The sequence below is a fragment of the Manacus candei genome, unplaced genomic scaffold (assembly GCF_025592945.1).
Source record: "Manacus candei isolate 608988 ecotype Guabito, Panama unplaced genomic scaffold, ASM2559294v1 h1tg000003l, whole genome shotgun sequence".
NCBI classification, from domain to species: domain Eukaryota; kingdom Metazoa; phylum Chordata; class Aves; order Passeriformes; family Pipridae; genus Manacus; species Manacus candei.
In genome coordinates this window covers 5,485,396-5,502,001 of record NW_026138051.1, presented here as the reverse complement: position 1 = coordinate 5,502,001, position 16,606 = coordinate 5,485,396, and the positions used below count along the sequence as shown (strand labels likewise).

At 43.9% G+C, this 16,606-nt stretch overlaps 1 protein-coding gene across 1 annotated transcript in view; it reads right to left on the bottom strand.

Moving 5' to 3' along the window:
* Nucleotides 1-16,606, bottom strand: part of MAMLD1 (mastermind like domain containing 1) — an 84,856-nt gene that overhangs the window by 29,747 nt on the left and 38,503 nt on the right. The window contains exon 2 of the mRNA XM_051787032.1: nucleotides 5,516-7,219. Coding sequence (XP_051642992.1) covers nucleotides 5,516-7,219 — 1,704 coding nt within the window. The remainder of the gene's footprint in view (nucleotides 1-5,515; nucleotides 7,220-16,606) is intronic.

Genomic DNA, 16,606 nt, shown 5'->3' with positions numbered 1-16,606 from the left:
CAAATGTTATATTACTGTTGACATGTTGAGGCCAAACACCCCACTTCTTTCCACAGGTTTACTCCTTACTTTCCAAAACTTATCTGACATTAGTTATTCACAGGGAGGGGAGGAAGGGAGAAGATGGCAGTGGATAGCTTCAGTCAAGCTCCTCTCCAACTCTCTTGAGAAAGGGAATGGAAAGTCTTCAAGTTTGAAAAAAAAAATCAACTCATTTGCAAGTGCACAGATAAATATAAATTCAGAAATGACCATTCAAGAAGGTGTTTTTACATCTGTAGAGGCCAAACTCCAGGCTCAGCCTTATTGCTCTCTGTAATCCAGGTTCATCACCAGCTTCCTTTATTCATCTATTCAAAGGCACTTAATTAGCTGAAGGGCTTGTTGCTTTGCCTTCAAAAGCTCTCCATCCCTCAAAGGCTTTGTTTTGGTACTGTGCTACCATTGCCCTTTGAAATCAAATCTGGTTTTCACCTCCATAGCATTAGTAAAAGAAAAAAAAAAGAGTAGTATTTTAAAAACTTTTTTCACAGAAAGAAGGAAAGGAAAAAGGAGAGGAAGAGAAGAGAAGAGTAAGAGAAGAGAAGAGAGAAAAGAGATACCAGCAGAACTTCATTGAAAGTGGCTTTAAAAATAAGTTTGACACTTAAAAGAAAAATGATGGGGGATTGAAACTTCAGATGAAATGTGGCCAGTATTTTTGGTCTTATTAATAATACATGATACTACGGTTGTTTTATGTGTTAGCAAGACTCCTTGTGACATCTTGGAAATCCCAAATGAACCACGATTCTTCCCTGTACTTGCAAGAGGACTGTATGTACCCAGATGCTGTAGGCTGTGTTCTCTGCTTTTCCAAACTGTTCATCAACCTGCATTAGAGCTTCTAAAGTGCTGCTGGATCAGAATGGTCTCATCTAACAGCCACAGTGCACTGACTCTTCACAGGCAGAAATAACTTCACATAACATATGACACCCAGGAATTAGTCTGTGGTATTACCATTTCTGTTTATATTAATAAAAGCTGTATTTTGTATTCCATTATATTTATTTAACCTTTGACATCTAAGCTCTGGGTCAGTTTGCTCTTTATAACAGTGTGTTTCTTCTTCAGTTTTGTTTCTATATTTTGAGAACTCATGGTCAGAAACAAGATTTTTTGTTTAATTTCCCCCCCCCAGTATATTTAATCTAGCTCAGGGGTTTTGGTGTTTCTCTGCAACCTACAATTTACTCTTCCAACTCAGCTAATGTATTGCTGCTTTTACCACAGTTAAAGAAACACTTTGCTTTTCAAAGGTTTTTTTAATCTTCGGCGTGTTCTTCACCATCTCACATGCAGTCCACATGTAGTAAAAATACAGCCACTTTTACTGCAAATAATATTAATTTTCTCTGTGTCTCTTCTCCTATCATTTTTTCTCTACTGTCATTTTTGGCAATGGAGATGAAACAAATACACCCTTCACTGACAATCCAGCATGCAACTCTCTGGTTGTCAGCAGGAATGCGGAGAGCTCTAAGAATAGCACAAGTTCCTACCACGCAAGAGGAGCTCAGAGAAGCACAGCGTGTCCCACCCAGACAATGGCTGTTTATTACCCACATCCCCCCAGCATAACAACCTTTTGGGCTGTGTTTTGGTTCTCAGCATTTCACACACAGAGCAGTGGGCAATGCTGCCTTCCTTCCCGGGACTACCAAGTTTTCACTCAGATCAATATGGGCTTGGAAAGGGAATTGCCACCCAAAGGGTTTATTTTATTGCAGCCTGACTTCAACTGCAAAGATCACCAGCTTGTTTTGCTGCCTTCAGGGAGGAGGGGATCCCTCCTTTCCCTGCACAGAGCCCTGTGTCTGCTCTCACACCGGAGGGAGTAACAGAAGAGCTCTTCTGGGAGCAGGCGTGTTGTATCAGCATTGCTGAAGGCAGAATTGGGCCCAATGTATCTGACTTGCCAGAATAGGAGATCAGCAAGTACAAACTCTATTTAAACATGAAAATCAGGGAGATGCCCAACTATTCAACCTGCCTGGGCAAATGCAGCTTTTCATGCACTCAGAAACAGCCAATAAAGTCAAGTGGCGAAGCTTAAGCCCCAAAACTGCGTATGATAGTTCTGGAGACTATCTTTGACTCTCTGGCATTTACTACCATCTTTATATCGGGGATTTACGAGTCCAGACCTTTGAGTACAATTTCACTCACAAGCACCAGTCCTAGAGGAATAAAACTAAAACCTACCCTTACCCAGGAGAGCAGCGTGAGCCCCCGCCAGGCTTTGCGCTGTCCCACAATATGAACTGTCAGCGCCTCCATCAATACCCATCAATGCTCAACAATACAGACACAGTGCTTCAGATGGGGGCAGATTAGCCCCTGTCAGATTTACCAGTTGTCCAGGCAATACAGGATCTGGGACACAGACTGATTACACTTAAGAGATATGTCATTAACTACAGGAATGGTAGAGTTGTGAGGCACCAGGAGTAACCCCCTGCTTTTGGAACGTGGAGTCTCTGCTTTAATATGCATTTAAACAACAGCAAAATGCTCACTCCAGGTCTATGTCCTGGCTGCTGCTCTCTTCCCCATGTTGCTGTGCTTGCTACAAGGATCAAATTTCATGGTTTATTGTTCTCCCTCCAACTGGCCACCATCCACATTCTTCCTCCGTACAAAGCTGCACCTCTTGCTCCAAAGAAGAAAGTACTATGCCTTCTTTTTATAAATTTTAGTCACATTTGCAAACACACACACAGAGTAAGGGGACGACATTTAAGCACTAAACAACATTCCAGAGAATGCTGTTATTTTTCTCTGGGCAAATTTCTGTGAATGAGGCTAAAAAAGGGCATTTTTCCACTGGAAGGCTACTAATTCCTGAGATGAAGAAGTTGTTTCCCCTGCCTCCTGAATCTTTAACATTTTGCCTTTTAACCAAACAACTGCTCTATGCTTGAAAAGTCCTACTCATCACCTGCCTCAGGAGAGAATTGGCACTGAGGTTCTGCAAAGCTCAAATTCAGCTCTGGGTACGCTGCTGGAAAACAAACCACAGTCACCGGGGCTACTTCACTATAATGGAGTAAAACTGGTACACAGCAGGTTGGGCCCAAAATTCAGTATCAAGCTCTCAATGTAAATAAGAAATCTATTGCAGGCAAATGACAGATCCCCATGCTAGATTCCAAGAAACATAGCAAGTATCTCAGACTCTCAAAGATTCCTACCTACAATAATTTTCCCATGTAATTTTTCTTTTAATTCGGCACTCAGGATCTATTTCCTTCTATGAGATTTGCAGTGAAGTTATCAAAATCTTGCAAAATGCTCCACTCCTGAACATCCACCATCTTTCTTCGGCAGCTCAACAGACTGTAAAGCTGAAGCACTGTCATCTGGTGTGTAATTACTGTAATAAGTCTTCCCTGTAAAACGAGGGAGGCACCATAAGCTTACCTAACTAGTCTGAAAATGTAAAATGCTCATCACCTGTAATCATTGTCTTAACTGTCCTTGATCTTTACTGATAGCAGCCAGCTTAGAATAACTCTCTCTCTGACAGTGAGAATCAGCTGAAAATGCAGCATAGGCAGAGTACCAGGAAAGTTGCTGGAAGAAGGACTATTTTGGCCAATTAGAGAGAAGCTGCATGAATTTTTCTCCCCTGCCTTCCCCCTCCCCCCCCCTTTTTTTTTTTTTTTTTTGCTAATCAGTTATGTAGGGGGTTCAGAGGTGGTTCAAAGGCAAAGTAGGGAAAACTGGGGCATAGGAAACCTCAGGAATCCAACAGGGATATTGCAACTCCACAGACTCAGCGGTGGAGCCAAAGAAATGCTCAAAGGTTATGGACGTATGCTCAAAAGTGATCATGTTACTGTGGTTAACAACTTACTAGCCCTCACCCAAGATGCAAAAAACCATTGGAAATGTGTTTCTTCACCCACACCTGCCTCCAGAGTAAAACATCTGGTGGGGAATAATTAGTGAAGCTGCTGCACTTTGCTCCCTTTCCCTGGAATGTCCATCCATACATCTAGATCCCAAAGCAGTAAGGTCCTCTACTGTGTGAGGAACACAAACAGGGTCCTCATGCACTTAAAGCAACAAAACTGCTCCAAGTCTTTGTTTAATTAGGGCCTTGTATTGATAACCCTTTGAAGTGCAGTATAGATGCCATATTGTTACCTGTTCTACATTTGTGTAACAAATTCAGGGAGTCACCACTTCTTCCCTGCTGCCTGTTTTAAGCTGCTGTATGAAGTGAGGGAGTACAACTTGGAAGAGAGCAGAGTGGAAATGCACCTCATTGATTTACCAGCAAGAAGCTGACATTTAGTAACTACCCCTTATTTCTCATTGCTATCATAGGACAAGGTAACACCAAGTCACCTACACTGAAGAAGTCCACCTCCATAAGAACCAGTCACTTAGCAGGGAAGAAGAGTAAAGAAACCCCAGCTCTAGAGTGCATTCCCCAGCTCAGCTCTCACACGGATCCCAGCAGAGCTTCAGAGATCAGTCTCTGGTTTGCTGGGAGAGAAGTGTCTCAGTCCTTCCCAAGGAGTTGATGGAGGACCTCTGTGCACAGCTGATGGAGGACTCTGCTTACAAAGTACTGGTTCACCCTAACAAGGTCCTTGGTTTGGTGGTGAGGCTGTGTTCCCAACTGTTCTTCCCAACAAAAAGACAACTGTTTATTCCTCACACCCAGGCTGCTCTCAGACTGACTCCCCAAGCCCTTCTGTGCTCCCAAGTCCCTGTTCACAGTACGTGTCTCTTATCTGGGGTAGTAGCAGAGTCACACCTCTCTGTGAGTCTCAGGGAGAAGGTGGCTGGAGAGAAACCAGGGCTGTGCCTCCCTTCTGCCAGCTGCACTTTCGCATTTACCAGCTCGATCGGTATCGCAGATCACCATGGGTGGGGAATGGCCCTCATCCAAAGCAGGGAATGGCTCCTGGCAAATGCCAGTAACAGGTATTTCAAGTCTGCCTCTTTGCTATTCGGGAGCTGTACTGTTTGACCTGCTGTCCATGAAGGACATATTTTAACTTCACTTCTCACCCCACCTGATCTTTTCTAGCCTCAGAAGCATAACACGGATATGAATTTGTTGAAGGGCACTAAGATAAAAAGAAGATATTCCCACTGAAAGGATGACAGGAAAAATGCAATGACAGTATCTCTACAGCTTATAAGTTCAATAAGAATATCACCTATACACATAAAAGAAAATTATTTTAGTGATATGAAATGTGCTTTGCCTATTAGCACAAAGTTCTCCACTGGGCTAGAAGAGACAATGCATGGAATTACAGTATATTACAACTGAAAAAAAAAAGTTACTCTGATAACACCAGAACCTTGTTATTGCCTTGTCCATATATACACTGCACACACCCCAGAAGTTTAGTGACGTCACGTTTCAAACACAAAGGAAAGTAAAAATAAAAAATAAATGACTCAATATTTTCACACAAGCCATGTAAGACAGAAGAGATGTTCTCACCTGTCTGCTCTGAGATGGCAGCGTGGCAGGCTGCATCTGTCTCTGCACCCGATGCGGCTGCATCAGCTGTCGGAACTGCTGCTGGAGAAACTGGCTGTTGTTGGTCTGCTGGGACTGCTGTGTGGCTGGAGACTGCTGCTGCTGCTGCTGCTGGAGATAGTGAATGAGAGACTGCTGTCCTTGTCCTGCTGTCAGAGGGGACATCTTTTGAGTAGCTGACTCTGAGGCAAAGTGAGACAGTGGTTTGGTGTTATTGAAAGAAAACTGGTCTTGGTTAACAGGGCTCTCATTCACCAGACCTGGCTGTAAGCTACTGGATGGCTGCTGCATAATTATGTTCATATTTTTGGTCTGGTTTGTAGTCATTGATTTAAAAAGCGAGTTCTGCATACTTGTGGGGTTGCTGGTGGGAGTGATGTTAGAGATTAATGTACCTTGAGGACTGAAAGGCTGCTGATGCAGAGCTGGGCTTGACAGCTTTTCTGGCCTGTATGGTGGAGAAGGTCCAGTACTTGTGGAGGCCATGCTGCCAACCATGTTGTTCTGTGGACTTTTAATGCTGTTGGCTGGTAAGCTGGCTGCTGTCAGGGCAGGCAGCATGGAGCTCTGTGGGCTGAAGGGCTGCTGGTTCAGAGCCGGACTGGAATGCTTGTCAGACCCATAAGGAGGAGAGGGGCCATTGGATGGGGTGCTGCTGGAAGTCATGCTTGAAAGCAGAGTGTTCTGAGGACTCTGGATGTTGTTTCCCGGTAAATTATTAGCAGGCATGCCAGACACCATGACATTTTGAGGACTGAAAGGTTGATGGTGTGGGGATGATCCTGTCCTGTAAGGCGGAGAGAGACCAGGAGGAGACATAGTTGGCCAGCTGGGAGCCTGTACTTGTTGCTTAGTACCAGACACCTGCTTGCTTGCTGCCAGCTGCTTTAGCTGCTGAGCGTGCCAGTTGGAGCTGGGCATGTTGGGCAGGGGCACTGGAAGCATCGGTGGTGGTTGGTTCTTGCTCTGAGCTGCTGTAGAGATGGGCGATGCAGCAGGTTTGTTCGAGGGAGGAACTTGGAAGTTGGCTCCAGCAGACGCTGGTCTCATCTGAGGAGATCCTCCACTGGTTGGATTGCAGCCCGGGGAAAAATCTTTGTTAGCAACATGGTTCTCCAAGTGTGAAGTCTGTGGGGAGGACTTTGGAGTGGTACTTATGCTTGGTTGAGAATGACTCAGACCAAGTGGATCTTCAGCCTTGCTGCACAAAATCTTCTCCAGATCCAGGTCATTGGGAGAAGGATCGGGCATTTTTGTCAGTTCTTCCAACAGATCTTGCAGCTCTTGGTCCACAGACTGTAAGCTGTTTCCTTTCTCGTCGTAGTGGACAATGTTGTTGGTTTGCCCTGCTATTGACCCCTTCTGATTTATTTCCGTGTTGGGTGCCACTGAAAACGGGGAGCCAATGCCACCTCCATTCATGTGATTGTTTTCCAGGAGCACCGGATGCCCCGCGACTGCCAGGGAAGAAGCGCCGTGACCGGTGGAGAACGGAGAACTTTGCATTTCTGGACACGCCACGTTGGGATTGGCACCCTGGCCCATGGCAAGGTTTACGTCATCGAGACAAAGTCTTTTACTGTCATTTGGGAAAATGACATCAGGCACGCCACTGGAGGCAGGAGAGCTGTCATCTTCCAGTTTTCTTTTAATGGATCCCTGTAACTGTGGAAATATAAAAGCAAGAAGAAAGGATCCATTATTGACCTTATTCTGATGTGTGCTGAAGTCCATACTGCAACACTGGGTTGGAGATGAAAAAAAAATCAAATCATACAATTAAAAACCCAGTCGTGTGAAGCAAACTCAATCAGGATTTAAATGGGTGCTACTTTACTGAAATCAAAAGAGTTATAGTCAGACAAAGGCTAAATCTCATGTGTTGGCCTTAAAACAGATGTTAAAGCTATAAAACACTGTCTGTCATGTGAACTGTAATAGAAGTTTTTTAAATAGTTTCTATTTCAATTAAGACATTATACTCCCTGCATAACAAACATGCCAACATTTTTATGGTAACATTTTTTAGGTCTAAGTGGCAGATCTGAATGAAACCCTGTACTGAATTTAGTGACCTTCCGCCAGTGATTTGGATTAAATTCAGACCTGAGACAACTAAATTCTTTTACATTCTTTACAGGCAGAACATCTGAAATAACTGGCATACTTTCTAAACAAACCAAAACAAAACAAATTCTCAGCTATCTATCTAAACAGACTTTCCAGCTTCCTAATCACAGACGTTTTAGATTCCAGAAAGAGTAAATAACAGCTAAACTCCTTAATTTTTGTTTATTCTTCTAAGTCGAAGGCATTGTGGGCTTTGCTCCTTTGAAGGATTGCCACTCATTCATAAAAATGGATGTGTTTTCAAAACACCATTATATAAATATCTTCATCTACAAGACATGGTGGAGTTGTAAATCCACAAATCTTAGGGAAAAGAAACCTGCCTTCTACACATAAAGAAAGTGAAACTGAAAACAACACTTCTCATACTAATTCAGCATACGGCAATCTCTTCCAAATAGAATCATCCATGGCTTTCAGTTTTAACAAGCATGACCTGTATGTCACAGGATTAATTGAACATTAACATTGGTGCTTCAAGTTAAGGGAAATAAGCATTATGACCTTGTTTATCAATAGAGGGAGGCAGCATTTAGAAAAGTATCTGATCAGCAATGGGAAAACTAAAGAACAGTGGTTCCTCTAAGCCAGCTCACAGTAGAGCCTCTCTCAGCTCTGGGCTATGTTTCCCAGTGCTGCCACTCATCTGGTGCCATCAAAAAAATTCACATCTAATAAGAGCTCATATCACCAGAGAAATCCCTCCCACCTAACCCCAGCATAACCAGACCCACTCTAGGGTTGTGCTGGTTATGACCAATTTCTAAATTTTACACTACTTTTTAAACACATCACAGTTTTGCCTAAATCATTCCACAACTGGCAGCAACTTTGGTGCTCTCAGACAACAGTGTCACAGGATGTGTGATGTGGAGGCTGCAGGGCACAGGGTGGGTACACCATGTGTGGCTCCTTCTGCACCGTGCACATGAAGGTCACTGTGCAAACAGCTACTGGCCACCCCTGAACTCAGCCTGTCTTCAGGCAATCGCCCACAAATGTATATTGTTGTGACCTGGGAACATGGGAGAGCTGCCTGGTGGCTCACTCAGCTGAACTCACACCAGAGCCCTCTCATCACTCATTTCTAACTTGGTGGGCAGAGGGACCATGACAGATTTGTGCCTACAGTTGCTTAGGCTGTAGATGCAGTTTGGGGTTAGTATTGGACATTGTCATGCTGGTATCCAGCTTACACAGACATTTGAAGGAGAGTGAAAGAATATATTTGTTCATGACCATCGTGGCAAGTCTGCAGATTACTGATCAGCTTTTAGGAGGAGTTCATCTACCCTCCACCAACAGACACAGCAGCTTTGGCATTAGGGCAGAGCCCTTTTCACATGGTTTTTTTCCCTTTACTCCCTAAGAGTTATCCCTTATGGAGTTGCTTTGACACGGGTTGTGCTCAAAAAACACTGGAGAGTTGATTCCAGTGCCTCTTTGGGCAGCAGTGCTGGGCAGGGTTGGGATCCCTGCTTTCTCTGGAAGAGACTGTCCCTGCACCACAGCCAGACACTGCTGAACCGTCAGCCATTTGCTTACTCCTCTGGGCTGATGAGGCCAAAATTTGCTTAGCTTTAGGAAATGGAATGAGGCCTAACTCTTCTCCCAAGTATTAGTCTAATGATGGATGAAATTGTTTTCCTTCATTTTCTTTGCTAAAACTAAGCCAGGGTTGCATGTTTCAACAGATGTTGCCCTGCGTAGGCTGAAACATGTTGGTAGAGCATAACTACATATATTTAAAACCCAGACATGTATAGAGAATCTTTACAGGGGCTTCACACATCCAAAACAAACACAGTGCATTCCCAAGTTGCACCCTGGGAACCTTAAGGCAGGAAGTGGTGGGGGATCTCCCACCCTTGGCCAGCTGACATGTTGGCATGCATGTCCTTGCCAGCTCTTCCTTTGCCATAGGACATTCCTGTGCTCTGAGTTACTGGGGAAAAATGTGGGCTTTCTAAACACTCTGAAAAATAGTTTTTTAACTGTTGCACTGGGGAATAAATGTGATGGGAAAACAAAACTCCATTTCCCCAAGACTATTACTAGATATAAACAGATAAAATAAGGCCATAGCTTCAGATGGCATGGGCATTCCAAAACTGGGATAGGACTTTTAAATAGGATGCTGTTGCTTAGCCCTCCTGAGAAGCCTGGCTGTAAGAGAGGGAATGAAATTCATTGAGTGTCATGTTCTCTTGAAAATCAAGACTCCTGTTTCCCAGGTGAGTATTTGTAGAAGGACCATAAAATCCAGAAGACCAATTTCTCCCAGTGCAGGCAGATATAACTCCACAGAATTTAGTAGCACTGCTTTGCTTAAGATAGATTTGACTACAGACCCAACTTGAGAGAAAAAGATAACTCTCCTTAAAGCAACTAAACAAATCACAGAATAATTTTGGTTAGAAGGGACACCTGGGTGCCATCAGCCCTCTGCTTCAAGCACATCACCAATGAAAAAAAACAGATGACAGTATTTCACCAGGCACTTAAGTATGAAGTATCCACTACATGCAGAAATCCCTCCTTGGGCTGGCTAAGAGGTTGGTTTCAGCGTTCCCCACGGATCCCCAGGTGGTTGTTACTCCCACACAGCACTCTCCTGGCTGGTGCTGGCTCTGAGGAGCCAGCAGTTTCCTGCCCAGCTCCCAGTGACTGCTCCCCATGCACGTGCTGCTGTGGCAGCCCTGACCAGTGCAGGGGACAGCAACACAGTTTCATGTTACTGGGACACAGCCTGGCTCAGACATGCCAACCACAACAGTGGCAGGAGAGCATCACCAAGGCACTACAACTTTTAGGACCAGGAGCTCCTGACCTCACTAACTCAAGAAGCTGCTTGTTGCAGAATGTTCAGGCAGTATTCCCAGACAATTCAAGACCACCTCTTTAAAGCCTATCTTTTTGTAAACTCTTCCCTTACCAAAAACATTTTTACTATCCATTTTCTTCATCTGGCCTGAGATTCCACAGGAAGGAGCCAATTTATTCCAACCCTTTCTCCTTTTTTTTCCAAGAGGGCTTACACAATTTGACAAAATCAACAGAAAGGAGAAGAGCACCAAAATATGTTCTTCCCCTTTCTCTGCTGATTAGTATATTGGGCAGCTGTGTTTCAAACTGAATACCTGAGAAGTGAAGAGAAATATTTTAGAAATGCATCACACACTCACACACACACTCCTAAGCTGGCTTGAGGCTGCCTGTAGCTCTGTATGGGAAAGCTTCATTCAGATGTGCAAGCAAGGACAAAGCAGACAAGCAACAAAGGGGCTCTTGCGACCTTGTCAAAATGCATTAAAATGCACTGGCATGCACAAGCCAACTTCTGTTTGGGAATACCTGGGAAACAAAGGCAGGCCCTCCGATTCGGGGAATATCCGATTATGAGTTCTCCATTATCTCAGGTTTGCTTTTAGAAGTGAAGAGTGCCACGATCCCAGCACCACTGTCCTCTCTAAACCAGCAGGCTTTCTTTCTGGGAAAGACCCGAGTCACACAGGAGTAGCCCTGTTAGCTCGCAGTGGCAGCACAACCAGAATAAATAATAACTGTTTACGCTGCTCTGTCCACGGAAGCTGTACAGCTGTGGTTACAAACAGCTAATTTGTCACATGCTCCCAGTCCACACAGAACTGATTCCCTCCATGTGGGCAGAGTGCTCCACAGGCTCCTCTTGTGCAAGGAGGGAAAGGCAGACCTGGCAAGAGAAACCAGTCCTTGGCTGTGCCCTGCCCACTCGGGTGACCTTGGGCTTCAGGCACCTTCCACACTCAGGAGGTGGTGCTGGCCTTGAGTAACTTACTATTACTCAACAAAGGGAGAAAGGAAGGTGGGAAGTGACAAAAACTGAAGCAGAGAGAAAAAATGGTTAATAAATACCCACTGTGGTGGTTCCATTGGATTTTAACAACCAACCAAAGGGGCACCTCTGGACTGGTTCCCTGCCTGGCCAGCACTCAGCCTTCCTCCTCTCTTAATACATCAGCTGTCCTCAGCTGCCACCCCAGCTCTCCCTGTGATCCAGGCTGCCCCATGGCCCTCCTGCCAGCCCTGTTAATTCTCCACCTGTCACTCACACCTTCACCTGCAGGTGGGAATTGAGGAGAAAGGAGCAACCGCATCCTGCACCAGAGAGTCTCACTTCTCCAGCCTCATAATGACCCCCCCTTCCACCAGAAGATTCATATTTAGGTCAAGATAATGCAGAAATGAGAGAGGAAAAATGTTAGGCAAGGTATTTCTGTGTCTCTTCCTGGTGCCTGCAGCCTGTCAGCGAGTCAAGCCTTGATTTACAGCGACCGCAAGGTGCTGACTATTGATCTGCACCACCCCACCCCACTCATTGCCATGGACAGATCCGACCTACAGCAGTGATTCCCACACCTACGCAGCCACTCCAAGTGAGAACTGAGACCAGGGGGATGCTGCCATCCACATCCCCCCTCAGCAGCTGGTCCACCTGCCCCTTGTCCGGTACCCAGCATCACTGCTGCAGACTCTCCTGATTTAATAAATCAAATTTTATGGATCCATGACTGGGATATCCAGAATGGGAATCAGATAACCTTCTTTCACTAGCAATCTCAAGACTCCTGTAACTCTTGGGAAACCCCAGGTGTTGGCTTTTTTGTTTACTTGATTGAAGAAAAGAGAGAAATGATGGTAAAAGGAGACGAGGTAGGTGGAGAAAACATCCATCTCACCACAGATCCTGGGATTCCTAATGTGGTGGCAGCTTTGCCTTTCAGAGTAAAACACCTGGGAAATCCAGGTCACCAACAGGCTGCTAAGATCTGACATATCTGAATTATTTTGACAGAGAGAGCACGTTTAATTTTTGGTGGAAGGGCTGAGGAAGGCAAAAGCCTGAGATGAGTAGAAGTCTTCTTTTTTTCCCCAGTATTTTCTCAAGGCATATTGCAAACTGTTTTTACTCTCTGCAAAGTATAAAACCTGAGTCTAAGGTTTGCTCAACTGAACTGACCAGAGAATCTATCACTCTCTGTCTCTTTCAAACACTAGACACTGCCAAAACTGGAAGTATGTATTTGCCAGAGGCAAACTGTTTGCAGCATTCAGCGATCAAGACTTCTGCCTCTGTGGCTTCAACAAGCTTCAGCGAGACCTATCTGCCCATCAGTCCAAAATGTTTCTATCTGTTCTGACAAAAACAGTCATGCAATGAGAAAATGGAACTGGCAATTTTCCACATAAAACAAGAAAACTTCACAATTTTTTCTCCCGTGCCTTAAATTCACAGTTTGGAAAGTTTTGTGCTCTCTATTGCTCATTTATCCACACTCTAGATAGATTTTAGTGTCCTACTAATCTTTGAGGACAGTTTGTGAAAAAGAGGTGAGAATGTGCCTGTGTGTTTGAAGGCTGGAAAGTGGATCTGATATAATATTACCTCTTAAACGGCAGCAGTTCCTTGCAGACGTGCTGTGTTGGGTAACAGGCTGGCTTGCACATGAACAGCAAAGCCCAAACGCTTATGGGCAATGATCCCATTCCACTACAGCAGGACCTGGCACTGCAATAAGTGCATTTAGCACATCTGCAAGTTTCTGCTCCTGCATGCTGGCTGCAGTTTGGTAACAGACACTCACATTATATACCTGAATCTGAGAAAAAATGCCTCCTGCCAACCAGTGAGCAGCCAAAGCAGTACCTAACCAGGAGGAACATAAACTGCGCTTTATCGAAGTCACATCTCAGTCTACAAGGAGAACTCAAGGAGGCTCAAGCAATTAAAACTACCATTCACTTTCTCCACACCAAGATTAAACATAAGCTAAAATCACATTCTTCCTACTGCTTTAGGCTGTTTGACCCTTCTGATTTCAAGCGATTTCAGCATGGATGGACATAAAGTTGTCATTTCACATTGTCAGGAAAGAGATCACACTGTGATTCCAAGCTACCAGAGACGTGTTTCAGTGTGCTTATAAAAAACAATTCCCCAGTTCCTCAGCTAAGGAGTGCTAAAGCAGAGTCCGCTTTGGGGGCTGTTGGGTACTTTTAGGCTGGAAAGGTGGCAGATCCATTTATAATGAGGTGTGGTGGTGGAGAAAGGATTACGAATAGGGAAAATTCACAGGGTGGATTTCCTTCTATTCATCATGCTCACAGAAACAGGCAACTGGAAGGGAGGATGTAGGAAGAGGAACCGGGGATGTAAGCAGTCACTTTAACCATGAAAGGACATTGGTTCTTAGTTAGCTTGTATGCATTATGTGGATTATTTTTACCTGACACTAGAGCTTCTCCCAATTTCTAATTTACAGTGGCAATATGAAATCTGCCATCCTTAAAACAAATATATTAAAAAGGATTCAAAACTGCTACTTAAGCTGTGCACACATAAAACACCTCCTAAACACTGCTGCTGCATTAGTAGAATTTGATCTCCCATCAGCACACATCAGTTGACTTGATAGGAGTGTGCTGTGATCCTTTGCCCCATTACTGTCACCACTCATTGAGATCTTCTCCAGTTATTCCCTCAGTAAATCAGGGACCTCAAGCTGTGTTAAAAGAGGAAAAAAGAAAATAAGGTGTGTGTTTTGCCTTAATAAATTCCACACTCCCTGTTGTGAGTGCAAAGCTGTAGGAACCAGCAGAGCTGTGTGCACCACCGGGGTCTGGGCTGACAGACACACCTCGTGTGTGTCGCCAGAGACCACGACACGGGGTTTTGCTCCCTTGCACAGTGGCTCCAGAGCTATGATCAATCCCCTTTTCCTGTGACACTCCTGCAGTACAACAGGTCTCTTGTTTGACTGTTAAATCTATGTGAACTTCTAAAAGGTGACTGCAGACCTGGACGTTCAGCTGGTAAGCACAAAAATCCCGAAGATCAAACGTCATGACTATACAAAACCGGAACTGAATTGTGATCTTACAATAAGTTTAAACCACAGAAACTAACAGGAAATTCAACCTGGACTACTATGAGCCTAAGGTAAATTTCTAAAATTTCTAAATTTTTACAAAAAATTAAAGGGAAGAAAATACTTTTTCATACTGATTTGTGTGAATGCAATTATGCTCATAATGACAGACGTATGTGTGATCTATATCCTGCTTTAAACTGGAACAACTGACAGGCTACAGAGCAGCACGTTTGTGAACAAGCTTTTTCTAAATACCCTTTTGTAAAATTACAGGAAACATCACTAATGTTCGCATGAAGAGATCAATGTAGGACCAGTTCCAAGGAGAAAAAAGACACAGCCAAGAATATACCTATTTTGCCATCCCACACAAGCCAGCTGCATGCAAGAGACCAAGTAACATTCACTGTAAAGAAAAAAAAAAACCAAACGAGCAGCATTGCTACTTTTCAGGTCAGACAGAATCACCAGACTCATTTCGGAGGCACCAACAGAGATCTGCCCTATCAAAACAAATGTTCAGAGACTTCCCATCTTGTCTTTCCTTAGCAATTCGTCTGCTTTCAGTATTAATGGCACTGCTAAAATGGAAATTTTTCCAGGAGAAAAATTGCTGTTGACAAATGGATCTGGAGGAACAGGACTACTGCTTGCTCCTGTGTTGTGCTGCTAGCAGGAGATCTCTGTACAGATGCCTCGCAATTAGTCATCTGAAGACTTACAGCAATCACGTCACACATATTGTTTAGCTGTAACTTCCACGTTCCATTTAATGACAAGTGTTATTAACTAGACAGCTGAAGACAGAACAAGTTCTCTGCCTCTTGGTTTTAAGCTGTAGTGCAAGAGCATTTCTTTCCTATCTGGCTATAAATCAAGATCAATCCTAGACTCAACGCCTTTCTATCAGTATTACCTCATCTTACCTCAGTTTTAATACCAGCAGTATTGTTTTATATCTTTTTTATAGTCCATTAATTTCAAAGTCCTGTGGAACACTTTGCAGTAATTTTGTAGACTACATTAATTTCTCATGGCAATAGCCAGGCTGGAGAATTGCAGCTCCTCTCCACTAAGCAAAAAGTGATGTTTTTGCTACTTGGGTCTCCCAGGATTTGTAACATATTTTTCTCTTCTCTTTTTCATCCCCTAACACTGGCACAGTTATGCAATGACCACAAGTAGAAGAAACAGGCTGTACATGTTCCTAAATTATAAGGTAAGTTTACCATTTACTAGATAACCAGATAAAACCCGGTTTGACTCTTTTTTTCTCTGCTACATATTGCATTATTTTTTAAAATCTCAGAAGACTTACTCCTGCAGTTTTACCAAACTACTGGTGCCATTTTGTCAAAAGGTATGGTTGGGGAATTAACAGCCTGGAGGCAAAGCTTCCAATTAGGTCAAAACTAGGCACAAAAAGCTCTGAAATTCACAGAACAGTAAGAAACAATGGGATTTCAGTCAGAAAAAAAAGGGTATTTTTGTTCCAACAGCTGAAGTACTCACACTTACTCTCCCAAAGAATAATAGGTCCAGCCTCCCCTGTGTGGCTGCACCCGAATGCTACCACCAGTCTCCTTGCAACTGCCAGCCCAGTGCCCTCCTGCCGACTGTCTGTACTGGAAAGAGATGCCTTACTGCATCCAGAGCTCTCCTCTAGGCTTGGTGGGGACCTAAACATTTAAAAGAGCAGTTTGAGGCTTCTCATAAGTGGTATCAGAAACTGGAACACAACTTTAAGATGGATGGGAGAAATGTGCAAGAAAAGGAAATGTCCCAAAGCTCCTCTCCTGCCCTTTGTAGCCTCCTGGATGTTCCTCTGCCTTTCAGAAAATGAAACAATAAACAGGATATTGATTAATACAAAACCAAAAAACCAAGCCTCGCTTAGAGAAAAAAGATGAATCTAGTGAGTGACCCACTAGGTGTAGAGAGAAGTCTTCATACAGATAGAAGCAGAAATGTTTTGTAAAGCAGAAGAGTGAATATTTAATTTGTTTCTCCC